The 13,355-nt window shown below is 31.4% G+C and overlaps 1 protein-coding gene across 1 annotated transcript in view; it reads right to left on the bottom strand.

Annotated features, from left to right (window-relative positions):
- Positions 1–13,355, bottom strand: part of LOC127729528 (ubiquitin carboxyl-terminal hydrolase 15-like) — a 57,670-nt gene that overhangs the window by 20,038 nt on the left and 24,277 nt on the right. The window contains exons 4-12 of the mRNA XM_052237367.1: positions 12,762–12,906; positions 11,118–11,263; positions 9,921–9,976; positions 8,546–8,732; positions 6,054–6,227; positions 3,000–3,158; positions 2,563–2,787; positions 2,216–2,299; positions 1,738–1,832 (exon numbers count right to left, since the gene is read on the bottom strand). Coding sequence (XP_052093327.1) covers positions 1,738–1,832; positions 2,216–2,299; positions 2,563–2,787; positions 3,000–3,158; positions 6,054–6,227; positions 8,546–8,732; positions 9,921–9,976; positions 11,118–11,263; positions 12,762–12,906 — 1,271 coding nt within the window. The remainder of the gene's footprint in view (positions 1–1,737; positions 1,833–2,215; positions 2,300–2,562; positions 2,788–2,999; positions 3,159–6,053; positions 6,228–8,545; positions 8,733–9,920; positions 9,977–11,117; positions 11,264–12,761; positions 12,907–13,355) is intronic.

Genomic DNA, 13,355 nt, shown 5'->3' with positions numbered 1-13,355 from the left:
TACTTTTTGCATATTGTACTGTGATTTGGGGACTATAAGTCAATACCAAGGATGGTTTTACAGTCAATTTCCTAATGCATGCAGAGTAAGAGTTTGGTTGGCTTGCTTGCCTTGCTTGCTTTGTTTGTATTAATGTTTGCTCAAGCATTGTAATTAAGATTGACATCTGTAAACAATATAAGTAGGCAGAGTTAAACCTGTATATAGGTAAATTTGATTATTTGATAGTGTCCAAACAAATTTAAGTATAAAGTAAACAAATTTAACTCTGCCTTTATATATTGTTTTCAGATGTCAATCTTAATTACAATGCTTGAGCAAACATTAATATAAACAAAGCAAGCAAGCCAACCAAACCTTAAACTTGCGAGCAGCTAACAGCTGTAAGGGCCCCTTTTTGGCAAATATTGGTGGATTGTAAAAAATAAATGTGGATAGTGTCCACATGTGGACACAGATGATGCCCCCGCTTGCATATCATATAGTTATAAAGGGACATAACTGAAGAACGGTAAAAGTGACACTACCCAAATTTGAACTGGATCTGAGTTTTGTGGTAATAAGCATTGTGTGCAAGTCTCATAACATTTGGTTGAGGCTAACTTTAAAAGTAGAGAACAGAAACTAAAAATTCAGCAATTTTTCTATTTGAAAACACACATAACTCTAGAACTGTTGTGTATAAGTTTTATATCATTTGGTTGAGACAAACTAAAGTTAGAGAACGAGATGAAAAATTCAGCAATTTTTATGTTTATAAAGGGACATAACTCAAGAATGGTAAAAGTGTCACCACCAAATTTCGTACTTAAATCTGTATTATGCAGTAATAAGCATTGTGTATAAGTTTCATAACATTTGGTAAAGGCAAACTAAAGTTAGAAAACAGAAACAAAAAATTTGTACTTGATCTTAGTTTTGTGGTAATGAATATTGTGTATAGGTTTCATAATGTTTGGTTGGGGCAAACTTAAGTTACAGAATGGAAACTAAAAATTTTGCAATCTTTCGATTTATAATGGGGCATAACTCAATAATGGTTAAAGTGACACTACCCAAATTCAACTTGATCTGTGTTTTATCAGTGGAAGTCAAAATTAAACATTGCATTGTATAAAGCATTGATTGTAGTTGATTCAACTATAATCATGGACAAAGGAATATAACTCCAATTTTAAAATTACTTGATATTTAGAAGAAACTAAAAATTTTGCAATTTTTCCATTTATAAAGGGGCATAACTCTAGAACGGTTAAAGTGACGCCACCAAAATTCAAACTTGATCTGTGTTTTGTGGTAATTAGCATTGTGTATAAGTTTCATAACATTTGGTTGAAGCAAACTTAAGTTAGAGAACAGAAACTAAAAATTTGGCAATTTTTCCATTTATAAAGGGGCATAACTCTAGAACGGTTAAAGTGACGCCACCAAAATTCAAACTTGATCTGTATTTTGTGGTAATAAGCATTGTGTATAAGTTTCATAATATTTGGTTGAGGCAAACTCAAGTTAGAGAACAGAAACCAATTTTGGGACGGATGTACAGACGGACAAGAGTTAAACTTAACGCCCCCTCTGCTACAGCGGGGGCATAAAAATCTATTGGTAAGTATTGTACTTTGGTAGGTAAAAACACAAGAAAAAGGGATTTTTTTATTGTATTTTAATACAAAACAAAGTCTACGGAGAATGGAATATTGTATGCCAATATTACACTTCAGCCTACATTGTACTTACATAAATATATCATCCCTGTCTAGAATATAGCTAAGGCTTTCTTCAGGATTGAACACTTTGTGGAATCTATGGTTATAAACATCTGTTACTGCCATCTGTAATTAATATATTTAATCACATTCATATTTTGCCTTTATATTTTTGTTTTCTTAGTTGACACAAATTTGAAGTTGATAAAACAGTAACACGATACCAAAGGGTAATGAAAATCTTCTACGATTTCCTGATAGTGTACAGTAAAATCAGGACTGTCTGCAATGCAATTCATATACAAATTCTGTTGCTGCCTCATTGAAGTTTACCCTATCTCCTTTTATTTACAAATGCATCCTCTGTTTTACAATATTTATGAACTACTTATGCAAGAATTAAAATGACAACATAGTGCATCACCTCATCATATAATATAAAGAAAGTAAAATCAATAGTCTGTAAGAGTATTATACGTAATTTTATATGTAAATGCTATAATACATACCTTTGAATGTTCTACTCCTACTTTGTCAGACAATATTTTACACATGTCTAAAACACTTCCCATTTTTGGCACTATTAATTTAAACTACAAAATATAACATTTAAATGATTAATAAATCAATATGAGAAAAGTTTTATCTAAATTTAGTAGTAAACTATTCGACATAGGATAAATTGACTGACTGATGCCTGCTAATTGTCTAGTTGTAAGCTTTTATTTTGCAGAGTTCTTTCAATCTATTTTTTTTTCATTCTCTCCAGAATTCCATTTAATGCAATGATTGAATAATATTGTCATAACATTTCTTTTTCTCATGTAAATATATTTTGAATACATATGAACATTACCTGAACAGGTTTCTTTTCAGGACTAAGTGGAACCCAGAATATTTCCAATTGTCTCTCCTTTTTGACTGGGAGTGGTAGAGAAAGATAACAAAAAGGATCAAAAGTCACAGATATTTTATCACATTCAGGACAATGAACAGTGGATTTCAACAATCCATGGAAAGTGTCAACAATCACAGAATCGTTCCTCTTCCTATAGTTTTCCCAGGATTCCATGGCTACCATCTAATATTAAAAATTATGAATTAGTCAAATGTGAAATATCTAATATAATCCATGAAAAAATGTATGTTCTTCAATTATAGCTTGTCCTAGTTTTCATATTTTGTGGCTTTAATAGAGAGAGTTGCAGAAATTTGTCTACAAAATTTATCATTGCCATAAACTAGAAGATTGCCCATTAAATGTAACTGAGTAGTGATTAAACAGATTCATACCTCATCTGGTCGATCATCTGCATCTTTTTGTTCTATATATGGTTTTTTATGGATTCGGTTCAGGTCTTCATGCAGACCATCCAGTAGAAAAGCCAGCAATTCTTGCGAGTCTTGTTGCTGGTATCCAGAAAACTGTGGAGCAAATCTTCCTACAGCAACCTGCAGAAAATTACAAAAATATGAGGATGAACTACCTTTTTTATGACTTAAGGCCAGAGTTTTTTATGTTGGTTTAAAGATTTTTATGTGAAGAAGTCAGGTCGGTCAATCGGGAAAAATAAATGTGGATACAGATGATGCCCCCCCCCCCCCCCCCCCCTTGCATAGCATATAGTTATAAAGGGACTAACTGAAGAACGGTAAAAGTGACACTACCCAAATTTGAACTTGATCTGAGTTTTGTGGTAATAAGCATTGTGTGTAAGTCTCATAACATTTGGTTGAGGCTAACTTAAGTAGAGAACAGAAACTAAAAATTCAGCAATTTTTCTATTTGTAAACACGCAAAACTCTAGAACGGTTGTGTATAAGTTTTATAACATTTGGTTGAGACAAACTAAAGTTGGAGAATGGAAACGAAAAATTCAGCAATTTTTATGTTTATAAAGGGACATAACTCAAGAATGGTAGAAGTGTCACCACCAAATTTCGTACTTAAATCTGTATTATGTAGTAATAAGCATTGTGTATGAGTTTCATAACATTTGGTTGAAGCAAACTAAAGTTAGAAAACGGAAACAAAAAATTTGTACTTGATCTTAGTTTTGTGGTAATGAATATTGTGTATAGGTTTCATAATGTTTGGTTGGGGCAAACTTAAGTTACAGAATGGAAATTAAAAATTTTGCAATCTTTCGATTTATAAAGGGACATAACTCAATATTGGTTAAAGTGACAATACCCAAATTCAACTTGATCTGTGTTTTATCAGTGGAAGTCAAAATTAAACATTGCATTGTATAAAGCATTGATTGTAGTTGATTCAACTATAATCATGGACAAAGGAAGGTAACTCCAATTTTAAAAATTACTTGCTATTTAGAAGAAAATAAAAATTTTGCAATTTTTCCATTTATGAAGGGAATGGAAAAATTGAGTTTGCCTCAAAAAACTTGATCTGTGTTTTGTGGTAATAAGCATTGTGTATAAGTTTCATAACATTTGGTTGAGGCATAACTTGCGAGCAGCTAACAGCTGTAAGGGCCCCTTTTTGGCAAATATTGGTGGATTGTAAAAAATAAATGTGGATAGTGTCCACATGTGGACACAGATGATGCCCCCACTTGCATATCATATAATTATAAAGGGACATAACTGAAGAACGGTAAAAGTGACACTACCCAAATTTGAACTTGATCTGTGTTTTGTGGTAATAAGCATTGTGTATAAGTTTCATAACATTTGGTTGAGGCAAACTCAAGTTAGAGAACGGAAACCAATTTTGGGACATACATACAAACGTAGCATTGTGTATAAGTTTCATAACATTTGGTTGAGGCTAACTTAAGTTAGAGAACGGAAACAAAAAATTCAGCAATTTTTCAATTTGTAAAGGGGTATAACTCTAGACCGGTTAAAGTGACACCACCAAAATTCAAATTTGATCTGTATTTTGTGGTAATAAGCATTGTGTATAAGTTTCATATCATTTGGTTGAGGCAAACTAAAGTTAGAGAACGGAAACAAAAAATTCAGCAATTTTTCCACTTGTAAAGGGGCATAACTCTAGAACAATAAAAGTGACACCCACAAAATTTGAACTTGATCTGTATTTTGTGGTAAGAAGCATTTTGTGTAAGTTTCATAGCATTTGGTAGAGATAAACTTAAGTTAGAGAACGGAAACGAAAAATTCAGCAATAACTCTAGAACGGTTAAAGTGACGCCACCAAAATTCAAACTTGATCTGTATTTTGTGGTAATAAGCATTGTGTATAAGTTTCATAACATTTGGTTGAGGCAATCTAAAAGTAAGAGAACGGAAACCAACTTTGGGATGTACGGACTTCATCGGTAGGGGACTAATAAAAACAAAACCTCCATTTAATGTTACCATTTCCCTTCTTAAGTAGCAAAGGACATGTACAGCAGGCTATAGAAGCTTGTTATAAATTTGGTTTAAAATGTTGCTATGGGAATAAATTCCTGGAGTACCAACTTCAATTTATTTTTCTACTGGCTGAATACCTCTCTGGAACATGCTAGTTATCTGTGTATATGTGCAGCTAGATCAGAGAAAGTCAGGGAAAAAATTCCAAAGGAATCGATTGATATGCAGCAAAGATTAGCACTTTTGAAATTAAGTTACTAAGGAAATTCAAACAGACCTTATCTCGATGTAAACATTGAATATGAATAGATCGAGAAGACCGCAAATACATGTACAAAAATCGAGACTACCTTTTCTTAAAATTGTATAAAAAATAGTAGAAAGATACCTACTTTATAAGAATGTATAGTATAGTTATCTTTAATTTTTTAACCTGCACAGACGGACCTTTAAATTGTTATATTCACGAAAAAGACAATATTTCTATATTGAATGTACATGTGAGAAGAGCAGACCGGTGCACTCCATAACTTAGGTGTGAAAATATAAGTATATTTTGAGAAAGCTTAGGACTTTGTGGAACACTCTGAAACTTGGTGACCCGAAAGAAATTTAGATTTTGTATGTACATGATTTTTTCCAATTTTTTTATCAATATGCAGCTAAGATTAGCTTTTTTTAGCTTTCAGTTTCACAAGCTTCTAATGCAATTATCTTGATAAATACTGAACACAAAACATCGTGAATTTGCATGTATATTTCTAATAACACAGTTAAACAAATAATTTCTTTAAAATGTACAATTATTATTTAAGGAATGACTAATATTTTTTCTGTCTATGAAGAAATAACATAAAAAATGTGGTGCACACTGAATGACCTCTTTATGCCAATAAAAAAGAACCTCCTGATTCCCACACATTTTCAATATCAAATAGCTCTTTGAAGCAAAAATAAAGTTTTAAATCTATTCTTTACTTGGAACCAATAACTAATACAACTTACTTTGAAGTTACGAGGAACAGTATGACTATACTTTCCAGACCACATGACCTTGATCAGTTCTGCATATGACTTTGCTATTTCTCCTCCCATTCCAAGAGGATTGCTCTCATTCACCTCACTTATCCATCTGTCACTCAACAGGTACTCTGTCAACTTAGGAACATTGCTCATACACTACAAAAAAAAAGGCAATATATTTATCCTCCTACTAAAATTTCTGCAAGTATTAGTAACAACAATTCTATTGTCCCCTAACTCATAATGATGGATTGTCCCACTTCATACATAATAATATTGTTGAAATATATGACATAATGTCATAGTAATATAGAAACCAAACCTTATGATCAACTCCTTTAAAAAAATATTGGCAGGGGTTAGACTGACCCTGGCTAACCTGCCAGGTCTGACGGATGGTGGCATATACCAAAAAACATTGCTGAAAAATAAAATATAGTTTTATTTTAAGAAATTTCATCAAGACACCAAGATTCTGGTTAAATTTCTGTATATATATAGCTGTCATGTAATGAAAATGTTTGCTTGACAGCCTCATTATGCTTAAACCTATTTTTGGGTCTCCTTAGAAAAATATTTGACAGGGTTTCCCTGTCTTGAAGGCTCATGCCCAATATAAGTTTCCTAAAAATGAAAGATGTAGGTGACTTTATCCAGAAACCAAGATTTAAAACAATATTTTGCAACTGTGATCTCAACCTTTGACCAGTTGATCTCAAAATCCACAGGCTTTGTCCTATCCTTTCTATCTACAACTTATACAAGTTTTATTAAAATCCAACAAGTGTACCTTATGTAATCACACAAGGGAAACAAAATTGCACCTTATAAACATAAGTACTCTGAAATTGAAAAGTCCCTCATTCTCTAAATTGGGTTGATTCTTTACAACAATACAATTTCAGGTCAGTGAAGTTCAAAACATAGGTCAGAATGAAAGGCTACTGTACTCTCTCAGATATATATTAATATCTTAAGTTTTCAGTAAATTGTTTGCTTTTTGTATGTTGTTATTCTTTTATTGTACATATATTCACACTTCAAAAAATATAATTTTAAGTTTTAGATTCATAATCTCTTTCCTCTACCTTATGTAATACCAGGAAACATACTTTTACTTTGAACAGGAAGTACAAACAACATCCACTTATATAGATTAAATCTGCCTTCTTTTGTAGTATTTCAGTGTTTTATATTAGTTAAATAGAAAAAAAATCTTAATCTATACCAATAGAACAAGATGTTTCAAGATATCGGAAATTCTAGAAAAAATATTTTTTTTAGTTTTATATGAAAAAAGTAAAACAGCCAAGGCTTAGAGGATATGACAAATAGAAAAAAAAATCTGATATTGCAATGGAAAGTGACCAGCCATTATTTACTCATTTTTCTATATAAAAAAATAGACAATAACATAATGCATCTGTACGAGATATGAAGTATACATGTCTCCCACCTTTTGAAATGTAAATCTTTATAAAAATTGTTTAAGCCCATGCCACTGCTAGATTAGCATTTTTTCTTAGAAATAATCTTTTTTGAACACAGGAGCTTTTGTCAAAGAGCAGAAGTCTTTTTATGTTTTCAAATAAAAAGAATGTTTTCACATATATATATATTATATAAAATCATAATTTCTATTTTCATTATTTTGTATTTTAATCATCATTATCATTATAATTCCTTTGAATATTTTACTACAAATAATTATCAGCATAAACGATTTGGATTTATTACTACAGCTGTCAATTTTTATAATCTGTTTATAGTGCAATTATAATTATCAGTTAATGCTGGTAAATCCTTTACAAAAGACAATCAAGTGTAGTACTAACATGGGATAAATGGGAGACCCTGAAACTTACATGTGAATTACTTTATGAATAAATAAGGAGTTGAGAAAACCCACATTAGTGATACCTTTCTTATCAGTCATTCCAAAGGTCCGTCAGACATATGGCAAAATAATGCAATGTTCAGTAATGAATGGTTCGGTCCAGTAAAATGTCATCAATATCTGGACCAAATGAACAGTGTAGATGTATGCATTTTGTAATACTCATAATGTAATAGACTGCTAAAACATTGACTGGTCATTAATGCCAGAACAACTACTTGACCTAAAGATCACTGAGGTCCAAAAATCCTTCAGGACCTCTGCTTTCTTGACTATTGAATGTATCAGACATATGTATATTGCATTTATAATGGTAGTGGAACATATTTTACAACTTAATTTTAGTAAAGATTATTTTTCATGTAAATGGGAGATAATCCAAATTTGAACATGTACATTCTCTCATTAAAAATGCATTATGTTATAACACAGGTAAAACTTGTCACATTTCCTACTTAGAGACATGGAACATTTACACGTGTCATGGTAGAGGGGCATACCCTGGGAGGTGAAAAAGGCTCACAGTTAAAAAAATTTCACAAATTGTACTGTTTTGTTATATGATTGTAAACTTTACCTGAATAGCTGAATTCATAAAGCAGGTATTCCCCAAGTTAGACAGACCACAAAGTCCGGGTGCTACACTGCCACCCCTGCCTTGGTCATATCCATAGTAACCATAGGATGAACCACCATAACCAGAATCATAGCCACTGGAACTGGACCTTGTAGAAGTATATGAACCACTGTTGTAACTGTTTGTACTGATAAAAAAATAAATTCTTATTACCCAAGATTTAGACAAAAAAATAAAATATGATTTTTTTGTTTCAAATACAAGTATGGGATTTTGAAATAAAATTTGACTATTGTCAGTTAGGTTCAATTTTGTAAAATAAAAAGCTAAGAAAAACATCGCTCATGTAATATTGGCTTGCAAGCCAATAATTCAACCCCATTAGAATCCATATTTGTGTAACCTTTAATTTGACACTTAGCTGGAGATAGGTAACAAATGTCCTAAGCATGTTCACTTATTAAAAAGTTAAGAATGCCAACACTGAAAAGTGAAACAAGGGAGCCACCAAAAGAAAAAAACAACGTTTTGATGACTTATTTCAGCCCACAAAAATTCCAACTAAACAGGTCAAATGATTACTTTTTTTTTAATCTATGACATGAAATCAAACAGACCTAGAAAACACATCAACATAAAATTGTGCATGTTTGTCTATTTGTATTTTTGTTTATATAGGGTTGTGTGACCATCAGCAGTCTTTGAAGGTCATCTCAATGGTTAATTATATGGCACTTAAGTCTAAAATACCCACAAAATGTTGATACATTATAATGAGTCCATGCATTTTTATGTTTTCTTTTGGCTTTTTTGTAATTGGATATACAGTTTAGTTTGTTAAAATTAAAATATGAGAATTTCAGTGGAATCGTTGATCATCAATTTGACAGCTAACACCCATCTAAACAGTTACACTCTAGTCTGTTAGGATGATGATCAATAATGGTTGTGAAACAGCATTAAATTAAGATTTTTTATAACAGCACTTTGACATGTTTGAGAACTACTGTGAATTAGTTAAATGGTCTGTTTTGTTTTTTGTTCCATAAGAACATGAAGATCAATATTGTGAAGTCATTTAGGCAAAAATCAAAATAGCATTTCTCCTTAGAAAACTTCCCATAAGAGTTTGTCTAAAGGAATGTATTTTATTTTATTTCGCAAAGTATCTTCTAGCTTCATTATTTCATGGGATAATGTGTTACTGTTGCCTATCTTTTTCTTCTTTTGTTCATAAGCTTTAAATCTTAGTTATTTACATCACTACATACATTATAGCTTGTCTAGGCCTAAATCTTAGCTATCGGTATTTACATCACTACATACCTTTTAGCTTGTCTAGGCCTAAATCTTAGATATTTACATCACTACATACCTTTTAGCTTGTCTAGGCCATGTTCCATCTTCATTCTTTTGTTCTATGACTATAACCTGTCAAAAAAATAGTATATAACTATTATGACAAATGTTACATTTCTACTTACAAGGACTTATGTGCCAGGAAAGGGATCAATCTTTTAGAGGCTCTCTAATGTTCCTGGAAGCTTTTTAAATTTTAACATGACATGATAAAGGTGACTGGGGTGTCTTCCTCCATCTTGGATTTTGAAATAGCAGATAACATTCGGTCTAGATCTTTAAGAAAATGTGCAAATTTCAAGAGTAGTACGTAATTCATGTGTAAGACTTTTCATGTTAATATAGAAAATTATGTGTTTTATCATATTTACAGCTGTATTTTACAATAAAAATCAGAATATTTTTGTTTAATTCATTTTTTTTCAACTTTGCCAAATAAGGGGAGATAACCCAGATAAAGTAACTTCTATAGTAGAATGTGTTGTGAGTTTACCTACTTTAATATTTAGCAAGAAAACGAGTCCGGTGACCCCATTTTTTCTTTTCTTATCTGAAAGCATATGATTAGAGCTTTCTTCTCATATTTTATCTTAAAATTCTATTTTATATCACACAAAATTGGGTTTTCCTTTCATAATCTATACAAAATCTGACAATTTTGCGCAACCTGTAGCGTGAAAAAAAGCCCGTGACCCATACTTTTTATTATATTTTTGAAAAAAGCATGATATAAACTACATTTTGACAAATTATTAAAAAATTCTATGAATTTTAATTTAGACCCCCCCCCCCCCATCTACCTTAAAGACCATATTTATTAACTTTGGATTTCTTTTCTTTCTCTAATCCCCTAAAGCTCCATACCATTTCAACATATAGCTGTATAGAGAAGATTTTAAAATTGGCCAGTCAGAATTGATGATTCACTCTGACAGTTTTTGATCCTATCAAAATCAGGACTTTTTATAAAGGACATTCAATATATTATTCCTGCCAAGTTTTCTACAATTTGCCTGCTGGTTCAGAAGAAATACTGAACAATAAATTACCTTACAAAAGATGAAAGGAAGAATAGCTTACATGGTCCGAAAGTCAAACGTCTTCTTTACAAAAGTCATGCATAAGTTCATCAAAAATAACAAAGAATAGCTCTATTCAAATGTTATTTATTCACATATAAATAAGCAATTACTACTCCTAAAATATTGCCTACCTGTCCAGAATACAAGGCAGCATCTTGTAATGTGCTTTCTTTTTTACTAAGGTGTTCATAAGTATTACTCATGTACTTGTACCACAGCCTTACTTCTTGGTCTTCAGCAATTTCAAATGTCTTTCTCATTTCTTTTTCTAAATCCTCTGAAAAATGAAATTTTGTTTCCATCAATACAAAATAGAGCCTATAGTATTCCATGAAATATTTGCCATTTTCCTATCCATATACCAAAAATCAGGAAATTGATGGTAAAAGCAGTATTTTCTTAAATATTGAATTTTCTGTTGTCTTCTTTAGAATTTATTAGAGAATTGTATATTAAAAGGTATAATTATACAAATGCACCTGTTTTTAAATTAGTTCAGTTATTGTCCAAAAAGAATGTAAAGGAATTGTCTAATATAGGAAAATATTTAAAATATGCCACAGATATAAAAATGTTCAGGACAATCCTTTGAATGATTTATACTTTGTAGTCTTGCCTCCGATTATATTTAAAATGTTCTGTTATGATATGATATGTATATATTTATGATATACCTATATTTTGACTTGGATGGAGAGTTGTCTCATTGGAACTCATACCACATCTTTCTATATCTATAAGCTGTATTGCTTCTGGTTTGAAATAAACTATTAAATAAATGGGGAATGTGTCCATGGGACACAGATGATGCCCCCGCTTGCATATAATGTTATAAAGGGACATAACTCAAGAACTGTAAAAGTGACGCTACCCAAATTTGAACTTGATCAGAGTTTTGTGGTAATTAGAATTGTGTATACGTTTCATAACATTTAGTTGAGGAAAACTTAAGTTAGAGAACCGAAACAAAAAATCCAGCAATTTTTCCATTTGTAAAGGGGCATAACTTTAGAACAATAAAAGTGACGTCACCAAAGTTCAAACTTGATCTGTGTTTTGTGGTAATAAGCATTGTGTATAAGCTTCATAACATTTGGTTGAGGCAAACTTGTTAGAGAACGGAAACAAAAAAATAAGCAATATTTCCATTTGTAAAGGGGCATAACTCTAAAACAGTAAAAGTGACGCCACCAAAATTTAAACTTGATCTGTGTTTTGTGGTAATAAGCATTGTGTATAAGTTTCATAACATTTGGTTGAGGCAAATTAAAATTAGAGAACGGAAACATAAAATTCAGCAATTTTTCAATTTGTAAAGGGGCATAACTCAAGAACGACAAAAGTGACGCCACCAAAATTCAGACCTGATCAGTGTTTTGTGGTAACAAGCATTATGTATAAGTTTCATAACATTTGGTCAAGGCAAACAAAAGTTAGAGAACGGAAACCAATTTTGGGATGTAGGTACGGACATACAGACAGACAAGGGTAAAACTTAATGCCCCCTCTGCTACGGCGGGGGGCACAAAAAATAAAGTTGACTGTTTTTTTGTGATGATGTCTCATTGTTCGTGTGTGGACTTCATAGACTTTTCAAAAGACTAGAGTTAAAGTTTAGCCTCAAAATCAAAGATTAAAATGTTTCTTGCTGGAATTTAAAAAAAATGTTATTTGAAGATAACATTTTGTGTAGGAAACTTTAACGCAAATGCAATTCAATTTATATTATGTCTTGATAATCAATAAATTGTTTTGTTCAATATATATGTCCGTACCAATGGTATCAGCTCTACTCATAGATTTGTTGATTATTTTTTCCAAATTAGAATTTTCACACATTTTGACATCCAGCATGTAGACTTCTACTTTACAGTGTTTAACAAACATTCCTTGTTCTATTACTTTCCTTTCTATTGGTGTCTGTGAGAGAAAAAATATAACTTTTATATAATTAATTTAATGTCAATGCTATAAAAACTGAACAATCATAATTATTGGAAAAACATTTGAAAACTTTTTCAGACAAACATATATCGTCAACTTATGAAGTGATGTGTTTGACCAGTTAGTGTAACAGTCTTGGCTTTGTTAATTAATTCAATATTTCTAAATTGCTGTGAAACTGAATAACAAAGTAAAAAATCTATTATACAGTGGCTAAACCAAGACTGCAGTCTATCAACAGAAAAGTATTTTTCCTATCAAGAACTAAGGTAATGCAAATCCTGACTTTTACCTCTTAGTATAGGATCTCTGTGTGAATAAAATAAAGCCAACCTCATGACCAGTTTTGACTGGTGTAAATACAGGTGATTTGCGATTGACCTTGACATGTAATTTACTGAAAGCTATTATTGTTTTATACAAAT

Source organism: Mytilus californianus, unplaced genomic scaffold (assembly GCF_021869535.1).
Source record: "Mytilus californianus isolate M0D057914Y unplaced genomic scaffold, xbMytCali1.0.p SCAF_1, whole genome shotgun sequence".
Lineage (NCBI taxonomy): Eukaryota > Metazoa > Mollusca > Bivalvia > Mytilida > Mytilidae > Mytilus > Mytilus californianus.
The sequence above is the reverse complement of the archived record's forward strand: the minus strand, read 5'-3'. Positions and strand labels throughout refer to the sequence as shown.